General features: G+C 42.2%; 2 protein-coding genes across 4 annotated transcripts in view; both read left to right on the top strand.

Moving 5' to 3' along the window:
• The first annotated feature begins 172 nt into the window (after positions 1–172).
• On the top strand, positions 173–27,188 carry BEND6 (BEN domain containing 6). 3 transcript variants are annotated; one of them, XM_061990503.1, is made up of 10 exons: positions 173–283; positions 2,382–2,526; positions 13,254–13,482; positions 13,590–13,735; positions 15,317–15,415; positions 15,792–15,969; positions 18,313–18,530; positions 19,854–20,046; positions 21,867–22,005; positions 25,042–27,188. In XM_061990503.1, exons 3-10 carry the CDS (start codon positions 13,287–13,289, stop codon positions 25,307–25,309), a joined length of 1,437 nt encoding a protein of 478 aa, XP_061846487.1. In that variant the 5' UTR covers positions 173–283; positions 2,382–2,526; positions 13,254–13,286; the 3' UTR covers positions 25,310–27,188. The 3 variants fall into 3 exon arrangements, with proteins under 3 accessions (XP_061846487.1, XP_061846490.1, XP_061846489.1); XM_061990505.1 differs by lacking the exon at positions 173–283 and adding an exon at positions 869–1,036; XM_061990506.1 differs by lacking the exon at positions 15,317–15,415.
• LOC104551079 (E3 SUMO-protein ligase ZNF451) overlaps positions 25,229–27,188 on the top strand; it is a 50,024-nt gene continuing 48,064 nt past the window's right edge. Inside the window, exon 1 of the mRNA XM_061990501.1 lies at positions 25,229–25,315. The gene's annotated coding sequence lies outside the window, so the exon portion shown is untranslated. The remainder of the gene's footprint in view (positions 25,316–27,188) is intronic.

Here is a 27,188-nt window from a genome sequence, read left to right as displayed (position 1 = left end):
CGGCGCCCCCGCGGCAGCCCCGCAAGCGGCGGGCTGAGGGCCCGCGGGTGCGGCGGGGCGGGGCGGCCATGGCAGCCGGCGCGGGCACGGCGGGGCGGGGCGGCCGCGGCCGGGGGGGCGTGTGCAAGGAGGAGGAGGAGAGCTGGGGGGGGGGTACTCCGGAGAACGGGAGGAAGGAGCAGGGCGCAGCCCGCCGCCGCCACCGCGGGGATTCGGCCGGGGTGGCCGGTGACATCACGAGCCGGAGCTGCTGCAGAGGGAGGCGGAAAATGGCTGCTGCGAGGTACCGAGGGAGAAAGGGGAAGGGAAAGGGATGGCTTCCCGGTGCGGGTCGGTGAACCCCGCGGGGAGGGAGAGGCTGCTTCCCTCCGGCCGCCGCGGAGGGCACTGACCAGGAGGTCGTGGCTGCAACTGGCCGCGCAGCTCCGCGGGCGCTGTCGAGGGAAGCGGCGTCTGTAGCAGTTTCCTGGACTCGGGGCACCGGTCGCGGCCGGTTGCGTGGCAAAGCGGTGTCAGGGGGGAAGGATCGGGAAACGTTCATGTGATACGTCCCGGCAAGGTGATGGGGGCCCTCGTGTCGCGCAGCCCCGGGCTTCTGGTGTCGGGATTTAGGCGACAGCTCAGCGGAGCGCAGGAGGGAGAGCCGCTTTGGCCCGCGTTGCGCGTTAAGGAGCGCGGTGTGTGTGCGCACCGTCGGGACCGGCGAGCGCTCGCCGCGACGTTTCCTTCGCGGAGAAGTTTCCCGGCACGGAGCGGCGTCCGTACCCCACTGCAGCACTCGGCAACGCGCTGCAGCGAATGTGCCGCTGGCCGGAGCCGCTGCATCGCCTATTGCGCAGAAATCCTGGCGTGTGCAGGGTGCCAACGCAGGGAACGGCGGGGGGTTCACCTCCGACGCTGTCGCCACCTCCGCGGCTGTTACTTTAATGATGCTCCACGCCTTTCAAAGGCAGTGTCAGAGGTCTTTGAAAACGTGGTTCTGAGCTCCTTCACGCCACTAAAGCACAAAAAACCCACCTGCAGAAAATGCATCTAGGTACTATTGTGTAATGTTGTGTTTGCCTGTGAAAAACTTAAGTTGATTCGAAACAAAATTCATACCCTTCTCATACATCCTGGATGTGAGTACACGAATCTGAGGGATGCCTCTAAAACTTTGTCACAATAATGAAAATCTCCATGTAAACATGGGAGTAACACTGAGATGTTGATGCTTTATATGGCTAACGTAAAACTATGTAGAAAAGCATATGTGCACATATTGTAACGTGCCCTTAATGTTAGGGAAATCCGCTCTCATTGAAAGAGTCTCTTGATAGGGCTAAGTAAAGAAAGAAAAAATAGTGCATCGGCTTTTAAGTCCTTAATATTTTACCGCAGGAGTTTTGTATCATTGCATGCATACACTGTATTTAAACATAGTGAGCCAAAAGAGTCTGTCCTGCGGCTTTGTAAAAGGGAAAGTTGCTACATTGCAGCCTGTGATTTAGAGCTCTCCCTCACTGCCTGGGAACTGATGCGTGCTTCAAGGTTGTGTCGCATCACGTGGTGCAATATTGAAATCTTTCCTAATACCGCAGTACACTGCAGTAAAGGGGGTTTAGTGCAGATTACCCGGAGATTATTCAGAGGGTTCACGTTACCTGTGTGTAACGCGGAGCAAATCGGCGTGACCTCCCTCTTCCTCCCCGGGAGCAGGCTGCCCTGCGGCAGCGCTTCACTGCAGCGTGTGGCAGGAGCACGAAACTTTTTGACACCTCTCGCTCTGTGCTGGTTTATTGTTCCAGAATTAGATGGGTGAGGAAAAACGTAGCGCAGCAGTGACTGCACGGTAAATTGCAGACAACTGAGAGGGAACCGTTATTTTCACATTGTTCTCGAGTGCATAGGAAGTGTTTGACAGACAAGTCGCTAACGTTAGCTTCTTAGCTTAAGGTTTAAAGCTTTTCCCTTCTGAAACTTGGAGCTCATTGGTGTTTGTAGGATAATATTTTGCCAAAGGTCTATAATAAAATTTCATGACGACTGCTCAATTTTGGTTTTTCATATGTGAAAGAGTATATTTTGGTACAAGAAATGCTGACATGCATGATTTTCCAGAGAGCTGCTGCTCCAGGATTCTGAGTTAACTGCCTCTCATGTGTACCAAGCTGCTGCTATGGCTTTCTTATGCTCACTATTGCTCAGTGTTTGTTAAATACTGTGGGGTTTGATAGTGCGGTTAAAATATTATTCCATGGTGAATAAAGTTTAAGTTGCTGACATTATTTCACATCAAAAGTGAGCAAATTATATGTAGGTAGAATTTTTTTCCACAAATAGTAATAGAAATTAAAAGAGGTTTTATATGTATAGTATTTTTAATCTGAGCTTCTTTACAGAATCTTTTTCAGGGAACTTTTCATAAATCTTAAGGATGATAAACAGAGAAGAGAAAAGGAATGAAGAGAGAAGGTTAAAACCTCTCAGCTGAGATTTTACCTCAGAAGGAGAATCGTGGAGGTGAAGCTATTTCAAAGAAAGAAGGTAATTAAGTCTTGGGACTAGCTATGATGAGAGTGTGGAGAATGGCAAGGGAGGTCAGAAAGCACATCTGAGTTGTTAAGAAGCTGAATCAAGTCCAAAAGGATTTTATAATCTAAGAAGGCAGCCATCAACCCTGTAATAAATAAGGGGTACTGCTGCCGTTTCAGAGTACACGTGACCTGGCTGCACTTGAGTGGAGATGGGAGAAGGTGGGTGGCAGCGTCCTGCAGATACTTTTTGTCGTGGGGATCACAGGGAAAAAGTAGCAGCAACAACAAAGTCACAGGTGTAGCTGAAGTTTTTGGCGGGAGGTTTGGGAGCAGCCCTGTACTTGAGCAATGCTGAGGGCAGATGCAGTGATGAGCACCTGGGCAGCAAGATGAAAAATGAAAGTTTTACCTCAGAGATGCCACAGAGAAAAGGCAACCAGCAAACATTTGCAGTGGAAAAGGGCACAGGGCAGAAGGATGTTTATCTGGTTCCAGTCCCCCTTGAATGCAGTTGGGTGGCTTGTTGGTAATAGTTTTTTTCCAAAAAACCAGCACGGAAATTCTGTCAGATTTCTGCAGTTTAATGGAAGAGTTGAGCAGGGAATGTGTTGTAGCAGCAGTGGCCCTCCTGCAGGGAGACAAGACAGTGTTGACCTAAAATATTCTTTCAGCCTATCTCTCATGATAACTTGTTCTGACTTAGCAGTCTTGCTCAGCAAGGCTGAAGGCAGAGATACTTTCTTCCCTTACCCTTGCCTTGTAAGCAGAACTGCAGTACAATCTATGGAGTAGTGCGTGTTCCTTGATAATTTATATGAGGTTCAACAATGCTCTTTAAAAATAAACTAAAAATCCTAGCTGAATACCATGGGCTAGGCTGAAAGGAGAAAAAAAATGCAAAATGAAAATGTGACGGTATTTTGAGCAGAGAAACCATGTCTGTAGAAATCTGCTGACTTCCCCTTACCGTGAGCTGTGGGACTCAAGGACACTCCACAACGCTGCGGAGGCACCTCTCTGCTCCTGCAGGTTCAGGCTTTGTGAACCTCGTTTTACAATTTTAAGACTCCCTGTGTCAGTGAGCAGAAAGAAAACAGTCACGTGCTGGTGATGTGGACATAAGAATAGGAGATGGCCACGTTATATGGTTTCAGAAGAGTTGCCAAGGAAGTGAGAGAGTAAGATTTCCCTTTGCTGATATGTAGATATGTTTTAAGGACTGTGCTTCTACTAATTAATTATAATTAAGTAAAATATTCTGCTTAAATGACTACTTCACTGGTTAGAAGTGTTCTCTAATCATATAATACTTCTTGACAAAATATTTGGGCTTTTTTCTAATCAAAGAAGAGCCAATATCAATAAAATAAAAAACAAAGCAGCAAACAAAGTAAATACAGGAAATCTTGTAGTATCTGACTGTTATCAACTTCATTCAATGAACAATTGACTTTCCCCCTTAATATTCTGTTCCGTGGGTCACATGCTGTACTCTGTATGCTTCCTGGTAGTTTAAGCATGATGTATGCAAAGATCTTGCGAGAGCTTCTGGTAGATGATTAAACCTTACAAAATACATCTTCAGCTAAAAGAAAATCCTCCCTGTTGATACAGGCATCACATTTCAAGAAAATGTGTTATATGAAACGATACATTCCAAATTCAGCAAGGTTATTGCAAATCTTTGTTCTACAGAACTTGTTTAATGGTTCACTCCATACAGTGCTTTGCTAGTGTGCCTTCCAAACATACATCAGTTAATTCCTACAGTACCCTTGAAATTAAGTAAATACATATTTTTTCAGAATCTTTGAAAAGAGAAGGTAAACTGTAAATGTTGTATGATTTACCTAAAAACCGTGATTTCCGCTATTACAGTCTTGACCCTTCCATGGCAGGAACATTTCCATGTTTGCAGCTGTCTCAGGTGACCATGTAAAACCAAATTCCTGCCCGCTTTATATACTTGGAGGCAATTGTCCTTATTTTGCAGGTTCACCAACTCACACAACGTCCATGTTTTGATTCCCTCTGTTTATTAGACTGAATGTAAATCGAATGGAGCATGAACCATGTGGTTGTGCACTCATGGCTTACAGCGTTGCTGGAAAAATGCTGGCAGGAATTCTGTGGGCATAAATTGACTTTGCAGACAGAGAGACTGATCTTGAGCTTAGACAGAAATACACTGTTAAAGCTCCTATGGCACTTTTTTGTTTTAATTTTATTACAGCAGTGGTATACCCCTTTGTCCTTGGTTAAAATTTGCTCTGCATTCATTTTTGGCAGTGTTTAGTGTAGCAGTTGTCAATCTGAACGTGGCCTTGCATCCCTGAGGGAATTGCACTTCATTAGTATTTTATGTACATAATTGGAAGTTGTTTAAGGATTGTTTCAGACTGATATACAACACTGGTTGTTCAGCTCATATTAATCAATGAAGTTAGGTTGAACTACATACAGTAAAAAGACATTTAATTTTACAAGACAGGGGAAAGTAGCTCTGATCAGGTTTGAGGTTGTTAACTTTACAGGAAAGAAGCCTTTCTATCAGTTCTCCTAACTTCATGCAGAACTACTCTTATTTGCAATAACGTTCTCTTGAGTAAGAGAACAACATACATGTCTCTTGTTTTAGCTCATGACCTTTATTGGTAGTGCAGGTGTTTGTTTTGTGGGTTTTTTTAACTGGAGATCATCAGGTTCATTCCCTCTTGCCAGCATGCTGCAAAACCAGAGCAACTGAGGAAGAGCTTCAGAGTAAAAGAGCAGGCACTTGGAGTATTAACCAGGCATGACTTGTAATCTATCATCACTCACCTATGACAGCCAATAAAGAGACGTGAGTAGAGATAGTTAGGGTGCCGCTAGCTCATTAAGTACTGGCCAGAGCTCAACCCTGGGATTTCCTAGCTGTTGTTTCCTTTCTGTGCTCTTACAGAGTTGAAGGGAGGATGTCACCAATTGTAATGCTTTGGCACAGCACAGCTTGTTGAAGGATATAAGATAGCTTATGCCACCTTATGAAAACAGTAAGATGCATCCTCTAAAACTCTCACATCAGGTTAGCAGTGCGTGCATGTGAAGAAGTCCTGTCTGGAGGTACATTAGCTGCATATGGAAAGCACATCTGATACTTTTTCAGCCTCCTAAAAAAGGGTATTGGATTGCTTGGGTTGTTACATAGAGCAAGTACACAGTTTTTGTAGCTCAGCATAGATTTGCCCATGGTCAGACTTTCCCTAATGATGTTGCCATCCTATAAACCTCTTCAGAAGAAGCAAGGGAATACATCACTGGTCCTTAACCTTTCATAATTTGGCAGCTGTTCAGATATGTTGTGTTAAATTACCTAAGCCAAGTCAGAATAACTACGGCCAACTATTGGATTCTGCAGAGCCATGCTGACTTGTTTTCTCATCTCAGGCTACTTACTGCTTCTAAGAGTTTGAATATATTAACCTGCATGGAAAGAGCTTTCATGTGACTACTCAAATTCTTGTATCTTAGGGTTCTCATCGAGTTTAATAAATAAATTGCTTTGTGTTGGTCTGTATATTAATACATTTTGTTGAGCACGGCATTTGCGAGCAAGCAAATCCAAGTGAGTATTGCTTTCCCATCTGTCAGCTGTGAAATAACTATTTAATAAAGATACTAATCTGTGATGTAGAATTCAGATAACTTCTTGCATCTTATTATTTGGCATCTTGTTATCTTTGTGGGGATCTTTTACTGAGAGTGGGATCCAAATACGTGTAAATGAATGTATGTGGTTTATAGGCATGCAAGGTATCTAAGCTCCTGTTTCAATTCAGTTCCAATCACTGGGGCCCAGAGAACAACTTGCTTCCCTGAACTTAAGTGTTTAGTGCCATTTTGACATTCCTGGAGTTAGTAAGCATCCCCATGAACCTGGAGGAGGGTCTAGGCCCTATGTGAGATAGGTGCCCATCAAAAGAAGCAGCTAGAGGCCAGGTATAATAATTTATGTTATCTAAGATTGCACCATATATTTATTTTTGGGCAATTTTATTGAGCCTTAGAGCATTTAAAACAAGTTGCATTGCTTTCCAGAGAGCTTTAATTCTTTTCTTTAGGGGCTTAACTCTTAGAACCAGTTCTCAAGGCTGGCATGTCTCCAAAGGGATGGCAGTTGTGATAAAAGGTTTGCACTCCAGGAGTAGCAGCTGGTGAAGGCCAAGCAGAGTACTAGAGGTCCCTGGCACTAGACACCTATGTTTAGCAATCAAATTGACCCCTAGATCTCCAGTGATTACAGTGATAAACTTAGATACCTGGTGCACTAGTGACACCTGAATGTAAGCATCTTAATCTGGAACTGAATCCTATCCTGAAAGCCCAGACATGATGCCATGTTGCCATCTTGACATTTACTAAAAATGTTTCACTGTTAGTTGATTAGATTATTAGTTAGAACACAATTTGAGTACTTCTAGACAAACTAAATATACCTGCTTAATAAATTAAGTTATTCATCCTTTCCTATCACTCAGTATTACAGATAAAATGAGTGGTTTGTTGCAAAAATCAGAGCTGTTCTGACAAACTTCTTCAGGCTTTTGGTTTAAGCCACAGTCCTACAAAGGGCTTTGGCATTTGTCAGTATTAACATTACTTTCTGCTGCTTCTAAGTTACTGAAACTCACACCATGGAAGGCACTACTGTGAAGAATAATAATAGTTTCATGAATTCCTTGGGAACACAGAATTTGAATTAGGAACATAGTGATACTGATGATTCTGAAAGTCTGTACTGTTTCTCTGCTGAGAGCAGCAGATTTGTGCTTTAAAGCCTTATTTTGCCTGATAAATGACTAAGATACCATACCATAAATCTATTTGAGCGGTGGCAATACTTCTGCATTTTTCTGATAGTGCCTAATATCATGGAAATCATTAGTAAATCTTAAACTGGTTTCAGAGGAATAAGATTGGAACCCACAACAGAACAAAAAATAGATTGCAATGTGTTCACATTTTCCATCATGCCCTTGCTACTGAGAACTGGGAATTTTGAGACCTCAGGGCAGCCCAGGAGTTTTACACCAACATTATATTTAATGTCCTGACAAGTTCAATGTTAAAATGCTGCAAAGTAACACAAACCAAATATGTGACTACCACTCACTATGCTGAATTGGAAATAGTTTTGAGTGAGATAGATGGATTTCTAGCCCAGTAAAGGTTGGGGTGTTTTTTTTACAAGGAAAACTATGATAATTGAAGGCTGAACTTAGGGGGAAGATAATACAAAACGTTAGTAGTTTACCGTGGATTTGAATTGCACAGTTGTGGTTCAGTTTCATGTTTTGCTGAAATCAGTGGTAAAGCCCTGCTTTAAGCCGCAGTGGAATCAGACCCATTGAATGGCCCTGCAATCTCATATTGTGAATTCATAATACTTTACACTGCTTTTACTGAAAGGAAAGAGAAATAATGATCTCAGCATGCCATCTGCCAACTCTCGGGCTGAATGGAACGGACTATGTCAGTCAAAGGGTGAGATACGTCTTTAAATTACTTTGGTGGCTTTGGATTATTTTTTTGTTCTGGCTTTTTGAGTTGCTTAGTAACAATATTCTGTCTGCAAATTTGTAGCATCTGTGCAGAACGTGAGGTGCTAACATGTTTGTAAAAATCAAGAGTCCAATTAATGTTTCCCATGCAGAACTTTAAAATGAAGTGACTCCTTCATTTTCCCCTCCCCCCGCCTTCTATAAATTCCTTGCTTTTAGAAAAAGTAGGGACAAATTTATGTCTTAAAACAATAAATTTGCATTCAGTACCTCTCAAATAAGTAGCTATTGTTTGTAAATGGAGAATATAGCAGAAATGAGTAACTCGCAAAACATAAGTGACTTTTAAAGGTCATGTAATTCTATCTCTGTGGTTAGTAGCTGCACACAGGGTAATGTCTAGGAATGATGATGTATCTTCCAATTAAACCACTTAACAAAGCATTCAGTGTCAGAACTATGTTAGAAGACTTAAAACAGAAACAAAGGTACTTTAACAAACTTGGTACTCAATCCTTTTGGCTCCCTACAGTAGAAGGTCTGCTGGAATCTGTCTTACTGTTCAAAATCTATTAAAAAGTAGAAAAAGCTAATACAGGATGGGTTTGACTAAGTCAGCTTCTATAAGCAGACATACCTATCCCTGTATAATCACCAAATATTCAGTGGAGGGAAGTAGGCTCTCCCAGACAGTAAGTCATCTGCTGTCTTTTAGATACATGTCTTAGAGTGTGATGAATCACCTCTCTCTATGGTGACTGAGCCAAACGTGGCTAGACAACCTCTCACTTTCAAGGCAGTGAAAGTTTGGTAAGGTTAATCCCACTCCCCAACATTATTATTTTTCGATGATGAGACAGTATATTTTGCCTTTGATCTGTTTTAGCAAATAAAACATTTTACAGGGAAGCATATGTAGCAGCCCCCAGTCAGACAATGTTCATATTAACTCCAGTGGGAGAATGGAGTGAGAAAACACTGCAGGACTTCTCTGCCAGTGAGTGAAGTATTTTACTATTTTATTTTCCTCATTAGAGACATTTTGTTCTACCTTTCCATTCCCTTTAATCACTGGCTGATTAAATGATGCCAGCAGACAGTTAGGTATTATTTACAGGGTCCATGGATTGTCACAATACATTCTCTGAAAGGATGTAGTTTGATGAATGTCTACTGCAGGAGCTGAAGCCATAGCTCCATAAAGAAAAGCACTATCAACTATTGCACTCTGTTCCTTTTATTTGGCAATGTAATAATTTTATGATTTATCTGTAACGCAAGCAGTTGAGCTGATGCCCAGCAGAGCCGCAGCAGAGAGGGGACCTGTCCACCCAGTCACTGTAACTGCCCCACAATTGCTTTCCTGCTTGGGCCTCTTCCAAAGCAGAAGGAGCAGTAGCACAAGCCTCAGAAATTGGCCAAGAGGCTTTTGGATTCCTTCTGAGAGCTAGAGAAGTGGATTGACACTATCCCTCCTCCATGACTATTTGTGAAATCCATTCCTTATTTCACTCAGCATCCTGTGTAGCTTACATTTTAACTTGGCAGCTGTTAAGTCTTTTGGTGAAAGCAGTTTAGCTGTTTACTACTACACCCTCCCACCACAGGCAAGAATCTTAACAGCTCAGAAGAGCTTTATGGATAACGTAGACAAATTACTGAGTTCTGAGTCCTGCTATGACCATGGTAAAAATTTTCCCTTGCTGTCATGGTTTACACCCATCAGGGACCAAAGGACCACGATCAGCCCTAAGTATCAAGGGCCTTTGGAACTCCTGAAGGACAGGGAGGGCTCAATTGCCACTGATGGTTCCAGACAAAGCAGATCAGGCTACTCAACTTGGGGAAGAAAAGAGACATTCATTTAATCCAACAACAACGAAAAACATAAAAGCCCAAAACATGACAAACAGAAAACAGAGTAGTACAATCATGAAAAGCACAACCTGTCCTTTAAGGCTACCTTCTCCCCACTCCTCCCCTCTTCCCAGGTTCAGAGCCCTGATCCTGATGTCTTTATCTCCTCCCTGCTGAATGGCTCAGGGGGACAGGGAATGGGGGTTTCAGTCAGTGTTTTCCTGATGATTCCTGCCATTTATCTCTCCTCAAGGCAGACAGACTCCTCGCCGGTCCCTCCCTGCACCTCAGCGTTTTACCTCACACACCCAGCAGCCCTGCACGGGCTGCTCCGACGTGTTCATCCCAAAGCTGCAGCTCCTCTCTGCCTCTCGTGTGGGGCTGTTCTGGGGCCCGCAGGCTCTCCAGCACGGCCTGCGCCATGGCCGCCTCCTCACACAGTCTCTCACCCGTCCAGGTGCACTCACCCGGAGCTGCTGGTGGCTTTCAGTCGTGCCATGGCCCTCCATGGGTTGCAGGGGTACAGCCTGCGTTCTCACCACAGGTTGCAGAGGGGTCAGCAGTCCAGCACTCCTTCTTTTCTCTTCCTCTGACTGTGGAGTCTGCGTGGTTGCCTCCATCTTGTACCACTCCTCCATCCCCTCTTCTGGCTTAGATTTTCATGCTTAAATAGTGATGGCAGAGGCACCAGACTGGCCCTGCCAGGCTTGGAGATGGATCTCTCACATAGCAGGGAGATGTTTTGAGAATGCTTACTGGAACCAGCACTGCAGCTCCCTCCCCCTGTTACCAAGCAAAAAGCAGCTCCACACAAATCCATGGCACTTGCTTCGAGTGGCAGGATGGATTTCCGTGGATCCAGGTGCTTGTCTGGTGTAAAGACTATGTGAGAGGTTTGGCTGGCCGCGAGCTTCGCAGCGTCTACCAGCAGCACCAGGCTGCTGTTGTGAGCTCCAAAGAACATCCATCAGTCCACATGTCCATTGACTTCATTAGGCTGTAGAACACATACGCAAGTCTAATACCTTCCAAAAGCCATTGGCCCTGCTACCGGTGTGCTTGGTGAATAGCCCCAGTCCTGTGGGGAGCCATCACTTACCCTGCCTGCTGGGAACAGCTGGCATGTTCCGTGTGTCCCTGGAAGCCCTGGGCTTGCGTGCTGACCCAGTGCAAGCACACGCCATGAGAATGTCCCATGGCTCAGAGAGCATTTGTCTCAATACAAAATGAGAGACAATATACAGGCTGTTAGAGGACTACAGGGAAGCATTAAAAAAAATACAGAAGCCAGTCAGCTGGTAGCACACTGGTAGCTCTAACTTTGCTGCAATCCTGACGATCTTATGTGGGCTTTTAGGAGAGCAGTGAAGTAGCTCACAGCCACTGAGGGGAAAGCTCAGTGCTTCATTTGAGAATCAAAGAACTGGGTGGTAGGGATTGCTGTGCTGGATTGATCAGAGGTAGAGTTAACATCATCATGCCAGATGAGAAATGTTAACCCTCAAAAGCATTTTGAAAAAGAAGGAGGAATGCTGGTGCCCAATGTGATTGCAAACACCAGCCGCTTTAAATCTGGTATATTGCTGTTTGTTCAAATGTCCCATTTCATTTTTGGACTTCACCTATCCCTAGTGAGGTCAGTGCTGAAACTTTTCTTCCTTGGGGCTCTGCTTTGTCTACATGTTTATTCATTTGGATGATCCCTGTATGTGGTATGAGGATCTGCTTGGCCTTGATCAGTGGCAGAATGAGGCCTCCTGTGACTCATGCTAGGCACAGATACTCAGGCTGTTTCCTCTCCAGAACTGATATTGGATAGATATTTTCTGCTCTTTCTAACTCCTTTGAAAAAAAACTAATGTGAATTCTTGCATATAGTCTCCTTTCTTCAGCAGGGCAGTACTTAGCAATCCTACTGCTGCCACACTCAACACATTCTGCATAAAAGCATGATTTAAACCTCTTTTTAATGGTGATTTCTTCCACTGCTTGCCTCATTGTATCAGTAAACATGTTGACAAGAGCATAGCTGTCTCTCACAAATTAACAAGTTCACCCCTGTGTGAAAAGCCAGTGCTGTTGAGGCATAGCGCAGGCATGGTGAATAGTGGTGAGCTGGGCTTCTGCAAACGAATTGACATTGCTTCTTAGAGCACTGCAGCCAGATTTTCTCACTTTGACATAATAGCCTCACGTAATTGTCCTTTCCTAGCTCTGAGATACCTTTTTGACAGCCTCTCCATGAGGCATTAAATTTGCTTCTGACTGATTGAGGCCAAGTAAATTGCAAATCACACTGTCACATTGGGGAATTCATGAGCTTTCAGCTCTTGAAAGTACTTCACCTCCATGAACTGACAGGCTCAACCATATGTTTGCTGGAAAGAAGAGCAAGGTTTGACAAAGTCAGGTTTCCTATTTATTGGTTTTATTTGATTTAAAGTAGAAAATATCTTTTCTTAAGTACACTGGAAACACTTAAATGAGCCAGTTACGTTTCTAGTAGGGTTTAATAATGTATGTTACATTTCACACTTCTGTGTAAGGCACATCAGCTTAATTAGAAAAATAAAGTACAACATATGACTTGTTCCCTTCTCCCATTGTAGAACTTCAGTGCTTAAAAAAAACCAGAAATTGTCCTTTGCTTTAAAAATACTGTTTTAGGTAAACAAAGGATTTAGCTGTACCTTTTGGGCTTGAGTTCTCCTTGTTGCTGTTATCCTTTGTGAAGCAACCCAGCTCTCTCCTAGTCCTCCGCCTGTCATTTCTTTTGTACGTCAAGTTTTCCACTGCCAGAATGTGTCATACCTCATGCAGTCAGTTGTCCTGGGTTACTCTGGGTTGGTTTTCTGTGTCTGCAATTGGTCATCTTGCTGCCCATGAGATGATTAATACAGACCTGGAAGTCATACATTCCTCTTAATAGCATGTATAGCTAGTACTTTCCTTTGTTCTAGGAAACCTGCGTCCTTTAGTCAGAGGCTGGACTGAAAACTTTTTTTGGGGAGAGTGTAGAAGTAATAGAGAACCAAGCCAGGCAATAGATCAGGCACAGCAGCAATATAGAAACAAGAGCTCTGAGTGAAAGCTGCTTTTCTATGCATGGTTTTGGAGGCAACTGTCTGATGTACATGTATTGAGCAGACCATCTCCCATCTTTCAGGGGAGAGATAAAACACTGCTTAGCTAATTTTCACTGCCTTCTCCAGGATATTTCTATGCCAGGTAATTGCCAATATCTAGGAATAGCAGGGTTGTTTGGGGGTTTTTAAGGTATTCATGTAACATTCCTGAGGTATGACAGGTTAACAGCTGTTTTTCCTATGACATCCTGCAGGCAGTGTCTGTGTGACAAGAAAAACACTCTACAATGAAAAAATTCACACTGTTTGATTTTGTAAATGATAATTCACTGCAAATTGGAGAGACTTCATGGATACAGGACCTTCCCAGTGATGACAATGAACTAGAAAGACTTCTGAAACCAAATGAGCATGTGCTCGTGAACTGGCCTGTGGGAGAAAGAAAGACAGAAAAGCACATGGTGAAAGTGGTGTATATGAGTGGTGAGTGCAGTTCCAGACCACTTGTCTGATATGAAATTTTAAGCTAGTTGTAACATATTGCTAACTGATTTTCTGTGCTTTGCCCTTTTCTTACCCCCTCACTTTAGATGACCCCCAAGAGCTGGTGGAAATGATGCAAAAGATATTACAAGCAGATGAGATTACAAAAATACAAGTCCTTGGAAAAGGCAAAAGGAAGAGGATAGAAATGATATTCTCAGAAAGTGAAGACAGTGACCTGGATAAAGAACAGGTGAGTGTCTGTCTTTATGTGCCCGATATTGGTAGGCCTGGAATGGAATGAAATTGGCTGTAACTCTTTATTCTTCACAGTATCATACACCAAATATGTATAGTAAAGTTAGAAATACAGGCAGTCTTCATGTACAGTAACCTGTTAATTACTTAGGCCAATGGGTCTTGTTCTTTGCTATTTAAAGAAAAGTGTTATTCAAGACTTGGATGCTCTGTAAGTCTGTTACATTTTCTCCTGTAAGACAGAAATCTGACTGCTGCATAAAAAAGGGAAGGGACCAGGTATTCCAAGCTTTGCATTATGCTGAGATCTGCAGTGACAAAATGGAGGGAAGGAAAACATAAACCATGACAAAAAGTTGCAAACATATTTTTGAAAAACATTAACCAAGAGTGTCAACTGCATAGTGAATAAAAGTTTGTGGTTGTGGTGGTTTAGCCCTGGCTGGGTGTCAGGTGCTCACCAAGTCATGCTATCACTCCCCCTCCTCAACTGGGCATGGAAGATAAGGACGGGGAGATCACTCAGCAATTAGCATCCTGGGCAAAACAAACTCAACTTGGGGAGAAATAGTTTGATTTATTAATAAACAATCAAAACAGAGCATGGAAATGTGAAATAAAAACCAAATCTTAAAACACTTCCTCCCACTCCTCCCTTCTTCCCATGTTTCTACCTCCTCCCCACCAGCAGTGCAGGGGATGGGGGATGAGGGTTGCAGTCCGTTCATTACAGGTGGTCTTTGCTGCTGCTTCTTCTTACAGGGAAGCCTCCACACACTTCCCACTACTACAGTGTGAGGTCCCTCCCGCAGGAGATAGTCCTCCACAAACTTCTCCAATGTGGATCCTTCCCATAGGATACTGTTTTTCACAAGCTGCCCCAATGTAGATCTCATCTATGGGGAAGACACTCCTTCAGCAAGGAACTGCTCCAGCATGGGTCACCCACAGGGTCACAAGCCCTGACAGCAAACCCGGTCTGGCATAGACTCTTCTTTACATGAGTTCCCAGGTCCTGCCAGGAACTTGCAGCAGCATGGGCTTCCCAGAGGGTCATAGCCTCCTTCAGGCATCCACCTATTCGGGCATGGGGTCCTCCATGGGCTGTGAGTGGATCTCTGGTCCACTGTGGCTTCTGTGGCCTCACCATGGGCTGCAGCACATGTCACAGGGGAATCTCTCTTCCAGTGCCTGGGCACTTCCTCTGCCTCCTTTTCCACTGACCTTGGTGTTTGCAGAGATGTTGTTCTCAAATTCTCACTCCCTGTTGCTGCTGCAGTTCAGCATCTGCACAGCAACTTCTTCCCCTTCTCAAATCCACTAATCACAGGGACGTTACCTCCATCGCTAATTGGCTCAGCCTTGGTCAGTGGCAGATCCATCTAAGATCTGACTAGGACTGGCCCTAACAGATACAGGGGAAGCTTCTGGCAGCTCTTTGTTTAGAGAAGCCATCCTTGTAGCCCTTCTACTACCAAAACCTGGCCGCACAAAACCACTACAGTGGTATACTGTGAGATACTGTAATGACAGGCTCTGTGGGAATGCAAAGACACTATTATGCTCTTGTTTACAGGGGAAGATGATGAAACACATAAAAAGAAAGAAATCATTGCAGGCATCTGCTCCTGTGAACATCCTGAGTCAACTTGAAACATCTTTAATTAACAAACAAGTAAGGATCTGATCTTCAGCAATTTTAATGTATTAAGCAAAAGCAAATAAATGTATTTGTTTAGAGGAGAGTAATACTTCTGTTTTAGTGAAGTTAATGGTTCTAAAAAACACTAGAAAATTAGTGAATGACAAACAGAGCTAAGTACCTAACAGCTACATATTACACTGACATTTGATTTTTTATTTTAATGGGAATGGTAATAGCTGTGTTCAGTTACAGCTATTATTAAAAAGCACTGCATCTGTTTATACATTCTGTGTACACAGAGAATATTCTGATTTAGCCAGATACTTAAATGTTAGTTTTAATGCTTTAATTTTATGTTGTTGTTGCTCTAGATAGCACAGACTTTGTTGTTTGGTTTTTTTTTCAGAGAGAAACATATTCAGGAAGCAACCTTCTGTACAGTGAAAGCAGCAGTGATGATGAAGAGCCTTTATTTCAACTATCCAAGGTAGAACTGTGTGCCAAAATAAGAAGTCTCAAGAGGAAGCTAACAGACACCATGAGAGAAAACTGCCGCCTAAGGCAGTCCCTGGTGATGCTGCAAGGTAAAGTCAGGGGCTATTTGGATGAAGAGGAAAGCCTGAAGGTCATGAGAAGCTTGATTTATTAGAGGCCATTTGGATAGGAATTATAGATGCTCAAACGCCTGACACGATCAAGGCTGACCATTATAGCATCAAAGTCTTTGATACATGGCAACATTTAATTCCAGCAGCACTTAGAAAAAACTGTCTTAGGCGGGGGCCATGTAACCATAGAGTTAGAAATGGAAAAAAACCAGATGAGAGACCAAGAACCTTTGTATATGTTTTGTATAACCATCAACTAAGCTCAAACACTGTGCTGACCAGTCCAACTGACCTTATTTATTAGCAGTCTTGCTTGATGTACTAAAATCTTATTTATTTTGGAAGAATTTCATTTCTCATTACTTCAGTAGTTCCTCATTACTGATAATCTAAGTTAGTTCTAGGTACAACAAATTTAGTCCTTTCTCAGAGGTGAACCATTTTATTCTTTTAGAAATGAATCCTTCATCACTTAGTGATCATAGAATCATAGAATGGGAGGGGTTGGAAGGGACCTTTAGAGATCATCTAGTCCAGCTCCCCTGCAGAAGCAGGGTCACCTAGATCAGGTCGCATAGGAACATGTCCAGGTGGGTCTTGAAGATCTCCAAGGAAGGAGACTCCACAACCCCTCTGGGCAGCCTGTGCCAGGGCTCCCTCACCTGAACAGTGAAATAGTTTTTTCTTATGTTTAAATGTAACTTTTTGTGTTCCAGCTTCATCCCATTACCCCTGGTCCTGTTGCTAGATACTGTAGAAAAAAGGGATGTCCCAACCTCCGGACAGCCACCCTTTAGATATTTGTAAATGTTAATAAGATCTCCCCTCAATCTCCTCTTCTCCAGACTCAACGGCCGCAGTTCCCACAGTCTTTCCACATATGAAAGATGTTTCAGTCCCCTGATCATCTTGGTGGCCCTGTGCTGGACTCTCTCCAGCACTTCCCTGTCCCTCTTGAGCTGAGGAGCCCACAACTGGACACAGGACTCCAGATGAGGCCTCACCAGGGCAGAGTAGAGAGGGAGAAGAATCTCCCTTGACCTGCTGGCCACTCTCTTCTTAATGCATCCCAGGATGCCATTGGCCTTCTTGGCCATGAGAGCACATTGCTGGCTCATATTTAGCTTATTATCAATGAGGACTCCCAGGTCTCTCTCTGCAGAGCTGCTCTTCAGCAGTTTGACCCCTAGCCTGTACTGGAGCATGGGGTTGTTCCTTCCCAGATGCAGGACTCTGCACTTGTCCTTGTTGAACCTCAGGAGGTTCCTCTCTGCCCAACTCTCAAGCCAGCTGAGATCCCACTGAATGGCAGCACAGCCTTCTGGGCAATCAGCCAGTCCTCCCAGTTTGGTGTCATCAGCCAACTTGCTGAGGGTACACTCTGTCCCCTCATCATCTCTGAAGCCCCTTCTGCTTGTCCCTAACCCTTACTCTGGGGCACACGAGACTGAATCCAAAATTTCAAAGCATTCATGAATGAATAATATTTAAAAGGATTTGCTTCATCCCTCCCCAGCTACATCATACCATCCCTAGACAGCCAAGTATCTCTTTTCTTTTTTATTGTCATATGATTTTGCAAGTGCATATCAATTTCATTGCCTGTTTGATTCCACTCCATATATTATTCACATTGGTTTGAATCGTTCACCTCCACGTTTTTGAGTATTATATTTAAATATTCTGTCAGCGTCTGACAACTTTTCTTACACATGTAAGACTTGCATCTTAAACACTTGTCTTGGTCTTTTACAGTATTTTCTGCAACTTGCTGGTTCTTCATCCCTTACATCCTTTCTGCTCTGAATCAATTCTTCTTAATGGACTCAAAGTTTATATTTAAAAATAAATGCTACTTGGAGAAAAGGTTATTTATAGATTAAAAAAAAAGGGGGGGAAAATAGTCTTTGCAGTCTGTGTAACTTCTTGGAAGCGAAAAAAAATCAGATATAACATTACTGAGCCCATATTCAGTAGCTTTACAGACTTGTAGAGATTTTGAGACAGGAAAAAGGAAAAAGAGAAATAGGCTGTATAGTGCTATGGTGGGCGTAAACTAATGGTTCCTCTTAGACTCACAGAGAACTGATCAGTCCTATTCTAGAAACAGAAGCCAGATCTTCATGGCTGGACACATCAGAATGGCAGGAAAACATTTGAGGGAACAGGAAAAAAAAAGTATGTTAAAGCATCTTCACTGACTGCTTTGACTCTTTGGCATCATGACAGGAATCTAATTGCAAAAATATACACACTTCCATAACTAGAGTCTGAAAGCTTCAATTACTATTTTACCCCTCGCTTTCCGTTTGATTTCAGTGTTGCCACAGGCAGTCACCCATTTTGAGGAACTAGTAGGAATGGCTGAAGCACTGCTCAAAGGGGGAGTGACATCATCTACATCCAGTCTGCACGCACATGCCGTTTGGAAAGCGTCTAACAATCCGTTAGCAGATTCGTGTACAGCTCTGCATAGCAGCTCCAGCTCACCTATAACTTTGAATGTGGAAGATGAGGAACAACAGACTGAAAAACAGGTCAGTTAAAAGGCAATTTCAGGCATAAAAATGAAAACTTTGTACAGTAAAAGCTTTACTGATCTAGTATAACAAATAGGAAAAAAATAAGTGTAAGTAAAAATCATTTTATCATCATTCAGTTGACAATGTGACTAATGAGCTCCTTTTGTGCAGAAGGCTCTTTCCAGGAGAAATACTAGACTTCATTCAGTGTGCTGGTACACTCTCAAACTCACTTTGATTTCAGTGGCTTTGCACATCTGTGACTAAGGACAGAATGTGGATGCATGAAGAAAATACTGAGATCCAGGGATAGCTTCCAGCCTAATATTTTGGATGCTAAAGGGGAATGGTAGTGTTTAAGAGATAATCTAAGAAAAATAGCAGCCGTCTGTTTAAACTGTAAATAGAGAATGGTATGTTTCTGCTCTCATTCCAGACACCGGCCAATAGTTAAGTAGATAGCTAGACAGATACTGAGTGAAGGTGTTCCCCTATTCTCTGTAATTACAACAGAGCATAATTGAGAAATTTGAGGCACAGAGTCTACAAGAAAAATGTAAAGATGCAACCAAAAGAATAATTCCAGCTTCTGCATTCACATTACATAAACATTCTTATGCACTGAGTCATGCCAGTTGGTGGAAATCATTCTCACAGGGTCCTAAAACCCAAAGACACCAATTAAAACCCAAAGACACCTATGATGCTTTGACTGAATACTGCAATACACAAAATTTGACCAAACATCTCTAAAGAAATCAACCCCCTAATTTTCTGAGCAACCTAGCTGTACCTAATAGAGGTAAGCTCAAAATTGCCCATTAGGAGAGTTTAAATACTTAGGCTGCACAACTGCTGTTTGTAGAAGTCACTCTCAAGGCCCAGAACCAGATGTCACAGTTTTTAGGGGACGTCTGCTCAGAGGCAGGAATATTAGCTTGGGCATAGTGCCATGCCCCCAAGGCTGTACAGAATCCATGCCAGAACTAGACCACAGCCAGCTTGCATGGAGTGCAAGCAGAGGATTTAGATATGTCTGAACACGTCCTGTCTCCACTAGTGAGTAGTAAGGATCGTTCAGTGAAGTGTTTGCTAGGATGAATGGGGCCCTTGGTCTGACCCACACTTGCTTCTGAGGCAAAAATCAACCTGTGTGTATAATTGCAAACCTTGGGTGGCGTGCAGGTTTAGTGTTGATCTGAAGCACACAGTTTGCAGAGATTGCATTTGAAACTGTGGTTGAAAAAAAGGAAATTAAAAAGCTATTTCAGAGGTAATACTGTATCATATTTCTAGAAAACTGCAATAGTTATGCCTGTGCCCAATTTTGTTTTCCAGTTCAAGATCGAAAAGTGGCAGATTGCACTTTGTAACAAGAGCAAACCTCAAAAGTTTATAAATGACTTGATGCAAGCACTTTATACACATGAATACATGGCTACACACAGCCTGACAGGTGCAAAGTCCTCCTCTTCAAAGGATAAAGCGGCAAAACCAGCTATGAATCAGAATGAAGTTCAGGAAATCATAGGTGATGACTTGTTAACATTACTCAATGTGGCACTGATTTGACGAAGGGCTTTCTCTGAGGGAGGGGCTGTAATGCTTAACAGCTGGTCTACTCAGGTGATGTGCTGTTTCCTATTTCCTTCTTGGGCTACACGCTTCTTTAAACCATTTCTTACAAATACTCTCAGTGAAATGCTAAGTAGCAGTATTTCCGTTGTGTGAATTTTGTGGGTTTTATTTAAGTGGCTACTCAGGCCCAGCGATATTGTAAATTGGTTTAGCCTTTGAAAGGTTAATCTACAGCAGATAAACTTGGAGCATGATGATAAGGGATAAAGGAAGGCAGAGAGAGGACACTAGGATCAAATTTAAAATTGAAGTTAGTGAATGTAACAAATTCTGACATTTTAAATAGTGCTGGAGGCAAAATGAGACAATAAGTATAGAAGACAAGAACAGTGATCAGAGAGGCAAACAAAATTTGGTTTATGCTGAGGTTTACAGCAGAAAATGTTTGTTGCATAGGAAAAAGAATCATTTCAGGTTGAGGTAGCAGCTTTAGAGGAAAATATTTTTTGAGCACATGAAGACTGATTTTTATTGAATTCACACCAATAGCTTAATACTTGAACAATGTAGGCTAAATTCCTGTACTAGAGTCCCTCCCCCATTGCCATTCCATTGGACTTCTATAGTTCTCTCCCCACTTCTCTCTTCCACGCTTAGCTCTGTTTCCTGTACCTAGGTCCAGTTTTATTGAAGTTGATCAGCAGTTTTGAAAGTCACCCATTGCAGAAACCCTTTTTCCTTAAGAACCTATCTAGAGAAAAAGGTCCAAAGTCAAGGGAGAGAAAAGGAGAGTGTGTGAAAGGAGGTGGTGAAAATGTATTTAGAGATGGTAAGATGAGACAATTTCAGAATGATGTACGAGAAAAATTTAAAGGAGATCCTGGGATGAGAAATGTTTGGGCTCAGTGATCTTAATGGTCTTTTCAAATCAAAATGATTCCATGATTCTCAGAGTTAATAGTGACTTTTCTAAAGGTGGATGCAGAGGAAGGATCAAGAAAAAACTGAAAAGGGAAACAGAGAAGATAATCAGAGCATTAAATACAGCATGCTGCAGGGAATTCAGTGATGAAGGAAAGCCTATAGAGAAGTCTTTTAAGGGAAATGAAAATACTGAGTTCAAATAGAAAAATGTCAACACTATACAAGAGAAAAAGCAAAATAAGAAGCAAGTCTGGCAGTTCTAGGACTATATTAAATGAGTTGGTACATCAGATTATTTAAAGAGATAGGAACTGTAAGGCTTCCAAATGACAAGGGAAGAAAAGCAAGGGTAGGGATAGTATCAAGAAGAGAGGAGTGGGAATCACATTCCTGATTTTGAGTCCTGTTGGTATTGTGTTCAAAAAGGTTAAGCAGGCAAAACAGGAGGGAAATTTTTAGGGAGACACCACCCGGCAAATGAAAATTAATGAACAAAAACTGTAAGATTCAGAGGCATGAGGGCTGATGAGGACAGGAAAAGGACTCTGATCAAGAACAGAGCAAAGAGGAGAGAAGCAGACAGAAATCACTCACTACAGGGAGCCCTTGTGGCCCTGGAGTTCCTGTAGGGTCTGCCAAGAGCAGGCATGGCAACATGGAAGGCACGGAGAAAAGTGAGAGCTGACATGTGCAAAATCTATGAAGTTGTGTGTGAAGGCAGCAAAGTAACTAGAGCTAAAGCTGAAGTAGCTGGACATTTCAAAGATGCAGGAAATGCATTTTAGATCACACATCACTTGTTTTCTTGGTTTGGAGGCATCATATATATATTGTCTCTTTCTTTTGCAGGAATCACAAAACAGTTGTTTCCAAACACGGATGACGCTTTAATCAGGCGAATGATGGGACAAAAACTGAACAATTGCACCAAGAAGCCAATTTTAAGCAAAGATCTTAACTCAGGTGCTTTTCAGAAGCATAGCTTTTGGTAAGTCTTTAAAAAAACCTGTAGCTTTCTGTCACGGTTTAACCCCAACCAGCAACTAAGAACCATGCAGCCACTCACTCACTCCTGCCTGTGCCCATGGGATGGTGAGGAGAATTGGGGGAAAAAGTAAAACTTGTGGGTTGAGACAGAAACAGTTTACTAACTAAAATAAAACACAACAACAACAATCAAAATGTACAATAATAATATTACTTATGAAAAGGAATATAATGAAAAAAGAGAAATAAAACACAAGGGGGGGAAAAACCCCAAAAAGCCCAAGTGATGCCCAATGCAACGGCTCACCACCCACTGACTGATGCTCAAGCAGGGTCTGTGCCTCCCCACCAGCTCTCCCCAGTTTCTGTACTGGGCGTGATGCTCTATTGTATGGAATAGCTCTGTTGCAAGTTTGGGTCAGCTGTCCTGGCCATGCTCCCTCCCAGCTTACTGTGCACCTCCTCACTGGCAGTGGATGAGAAACTTCACTTAGGATAAGCGCAACTTGGCAACAACTAAAACATCAGTGTGTTATCAATGTTATTTGCACAGGAAATACAAAACACAGCACTGTAACAACTACTAAGAAGAAAATTAACTCTGTCTCAGCAAAAACCAGGCACCTTCATTGTGCAATTTCATATATTATCCTGACACAACAAAATCTAAAAGCAATCTTAAAATTACCATGGAGTTAGTTGTTCATATATGCTTTGCCAAGGAGGTGAGGATTGTCACAACCTTGTACAAAAAGTATGTAATACAGAAGCAGTCCAGCTTAACATTATAGCACAAAAAAGTTATTCATTCTAGACAAGGCAGCACAAGGCTATTCAATTAGTGCAAGAGAATACAGGAGTAAACACATGGAGTTACTTTGATCAATAGGTCTATTTTAGATTTGGCATTATTTGCTTTTCTTGCTATTCTCTCTAGGCTCTCCAGAGACCAGTCAATTCCATTTTCATGTCACCCGTTGTGCCTCAATTAACTCACAATAAAAGATAGGAAAATCACACCTCTTTTGTACCTACTGATAAAAGTATTGTAGGAGAGATAAATTAGCTATCTTTTACCACCAAAGGAGTCTAAATTGTTGGGGCACAGAAATTATTAAATGACATCTTGCTTATCACAGGCATTTGTACCTTGTAAACAAGATTAGTCTAAACTGGCTGAACTCACCCCTGTGGTCGCTGAAGGCAGCTATTCACACAGTACGTTTTACACACGTACCAAATGTATATGTTGCAGGACAGGTGAATTTGGGAGAGGCCTCTGTATATTGACTAGTCCATCCCCAGCTGCTTAAAGCAGGGTCACCTAGACCAGGTTGCTCAGAGTCATGTACAGCTCAGCTGTGTATCTCCAAAGACAGAGACTTTACCATCTCTCTGGGAAACCTGTGCCACTGCTCAGTCACCCTCATAGTGAAAGTGTTCCTCAATGTTCAGACTACAGCTCCTGTGTTTCAGTTTGTTCCCATTGTCTCTGGCTCTGCCACTGGGTGCCACTGAGAAGAGCCTCCATCTTCTTTACACCCTCCCATCAGACCTTAATACATGTAGACAAGGTCTGCTTGAGCCTTCTTGAGGCTCAACAAACTCCGTGCTCTCAGCTTCTCCTCAGGAACAGGATAAGAGATTAGAATCAGTGAGATGAGGAGAACGAACAGGTTTGTCCTTGCTTAGTCTTTCCATACAGAAGTAATATTTTACTTCCTTGCTCAGTTATCTCATACAGGTTTTTAAATCCATATTTGCAACTGTAAAACACTCCATAACAAAAAAACCCCAAATAAATAAACCTCAAAAACCTGAGCCTACATCCCAAGATATGACACAATTGTTTGAAAAGTAGCAGTGCTTTGCTACAAAAGTTCTTCTCTAAGCCATGTGTTGGTGCTCTATGGACCACCAGTGGTCTGTGAATTAACTCTTGAGAAATACTCAAATAATATCTTATTGGAAGAATGCACATACACAGGTTTTCCCATCTGGAAACAATAAACAAATGCACCAGCCTGGCTAAAATACAGTTTACTATGTTAATGCTTTTCTCCTAGAGATGAGAAGACTTCGTAAAACAAAGATCCTCTGTATTTGTAACATACAGCATGCATTGATTCACTGTAGTATTTTCCTTGTCCTTAGCACAGGCATAAAAATAACAGCACAGAAACTCAGGCTCTATCTTCTTTGAAAGTAATACATCTTAAATATTTTATGTTTTCAATCTCTGTCTTCACCAGATGAATCCATAAATTTTGCTAATTCCTGAGTCTTCTCATGTACAGACACTGTATTCCTGAAGCCTTGATGGAACAAGGCACTGCAACAATTCTGGGTTGTTTTTTAATGCTTCCTATAGAGCTTTCAATTTAAAATAGATATCTTAAAAATGTCTTTGTGTCTTTTATTATGAAACGCTTATGTAAAATCCAGTCCAACATCCATATTGCCTGCATAGTCTCTCTTCAATAGATGCTTATTGAAATGCATTTATAATGGGCTCATTTTACATCTTTTCAGAACTTCCTCACTGTAAAAGCATTTTAGTACCTTGTAAGTAATCAAGGTAATGGTGGTGATTCTTTTAAATCAGATGATACAAGTTTTCTCTGTAAGAAAATGGGGAAAATTTAAAAGTGCTCATACTTTCACTGTTACTCCTTTCAACAACAAAGTACTGAGAAGGTACTTTAGTTACAAACTTACACACAAGTTATTAACTTTTAAAACTAGTGATACCGCAGTTTTGATCTCCTCCCTTGCTGCTTCTCCTTCCTTGCCCACCTCCTCCTCCTTTCCCCAGAATACAATGCAAATCAAGTGAAGGAATTTGGAGTCAAATTCAACATGACAGACAAGTGACCATCTCAGATCCATAAGGCTGAGGTGAAACAAGGCAAAGAGGAATGTGTCAATGAAGAAAACTAGTTAACTAGCTCATAAACTACTGCTTGGAAACTAAGAACAGTCATAATTGCACATTTAACATTAATATCTCAAGCTTAGTTACATATTGTCTCAACAGTGGTTCAACAGCTGCTCCTCAGGGCACCATCTCTCCAGCTGTTCCTTCCAGTACACAAGACCAGCAGGATGATGATTCACCAGCTGCTAATGCACAAATTCAGCAAAGTGACAGCAGTCCTACTCCTCCACCTCCCACTCTACGAGGCCTGCAGGAATGTTTCAAGGCCACATCTTCTAAGGTGGAATCTCATCTTACCAGAAGCACATCAGCAACCTCTCCCAACCAAGGCTGCGGAGAAGATCTCAGGAATTCAGACAAGGAATAACACAAGGTATTTCATACCAGTTCAAATTCTCAATGGAGATTAAAGAGTAGTATAAAAGAATTGAATCTAAACGGGCCTAGCAACAGCGGACAGAGCTACTGCAAGCAGAATAGAAGCCTGAAAACCATTTTCTCAAACAAATGAAAATCCCACAGCGTAGAAGATTGAAGGCATATTAATATCTTTGGCTTTAAGATATTACTAAGTATATGCATGTTATGCAGTAATTTAAAAAATATAAACTTGTTCTGAAGAATGTAAGTAGAGTTCCCCTTAGTTAGGAAAAAAAGCCCATTATTTAAAGTAATACTAAAAGAATGTATAAGAGGAACCTTAATCCCCTTGCTTTCACCTTGACAGCTGATGGAAAACTGCTTTACTGCTCAGAGAAAGCTATTGCATATTAATACAAAAAAGACATAGAAGTATGAAAAGAGAGTAGGAAAATATCCTAAGGAAATGTAAAGTGTGTCCAGCACAGGATTAGAAAGCACAGGGTCATATGAGCACAGAAGAAATAAAATAGATATTTATGGATGCTGTTAACTTGGAAAGAAGAAAACGTTCTCAGGGCAATGAAACTGCAGCTCTCAAGATATCTGCAGTAAAGCAGCAGCTCATTTTTAACATCTGTTGGCAATGAGAGAAGCCACATTCCCTCTTAGCTCAGGGAAGAGTCCTCCATAGTAGCCTGTCTGGTTGTGGAGGCCGTGGCTTCTCCCACAGGCCTTCTGCTGGTACTCTGCTGGTTCAGCATCTCTCACTCTCTTCCCTGAAGGGCAGGTCCATAGGATAAGGGTGTCTGATCCCTCCAGTGAGGACATGGAAGTGACTAGTAAAGGGCAGAGTTGACAGCCTCTACTCCCTGTGTTTCAATTTTGGTATGCTAACTCTTCCTTAGAGAGAAGGTGGACAGGTAAAGCATTCCTCATGGGACTAAGACCAGAAAAATGCCCCTAACTGAGCAGTTCCTCTTGAGAGCTGACCTCATTTGTCCCAGGAAGCAGCTGGCAGTCACACACAATGTAATTGCCGGAGGAGGAAGAGGAGGAGGAAAAGTACTTTTTTTTTTCTCTCTGACTGATTCCAGGTTTAGCATGGGAAGGAGAGAACACTTGGATTATAGTTTTCATACTCGAGTATACTTCTCCCAGAACAGCAAGTACTAATAGTTACATCTATTTCATATGAGACAAACAAGCAACTAAGGAATCAGGATGAAAATAAACCAACATAAAGTTGAAGAAATCTAGCTTGGTTTGAGGAGAATTTCTGTAACTCAGGAGATCGGAGTTACAGACATAAATTAGAAATAGTGTTAGGGTGAATGCCAAGAGAAAAATATTGATGGTAAGGTTAGCAGCCAATTATCTCTAAAGGGAAGTGCTGCAAACCTAACTAGAACAATGCACTAACAAAAGGTGCTGTGGGGAAGACTTTTGTGGGAGCTGGGGTACGAATTAAGTGATTTGGTAGCTTTTTCCATATCTCATATCTATCAATTCCTTGTAGGTAGGATCAGGATGAAAGCAGGTATGAAATATAAATTCCATCTCATGTTATTAAACTATTTCACTGTGAGGGTGATGGAGCAGTGGCACAGGCTGCCCAGAGGGGTTGTGGAGTCTCCTTCTTTGGAGGTCTTCAAGACCTGCCTGGACATGTTCCTGTGTGACCTGATCTAGGTCCCTTCCAACCCCTACCATTCTATGATTCTATGATTCTATTAACTACTGTCTATAAAATGTAATGGAAGGATGTTTGCTATCATGTACATTTTTTATATGTAATTATATGTACAGCATATAAGAATGTATATAGCTAATAATATTTTTGAAGCAACTTTCTATCAAATAAAATGAAACATTACTATGTCTTA

Source organism: Colius striatus, chromosome 2 (genome assembly GCF_028858725.1).
Source record: "Colius striatus isolate bColStr4 chromosome 2, bColStr4.1.hap1, whole genome shotgun sequence".
In the NCBI taxonomy this organism is placed as follows: domain Eukaryota; kingdom Metazoa; phylum Chordata; class Aves; order Coliiformes; family Coliidae; genus Colius; species Colius striatus.
This window is presented reverse-complemented; position numbering and strand designations above follow the sequence as displayed.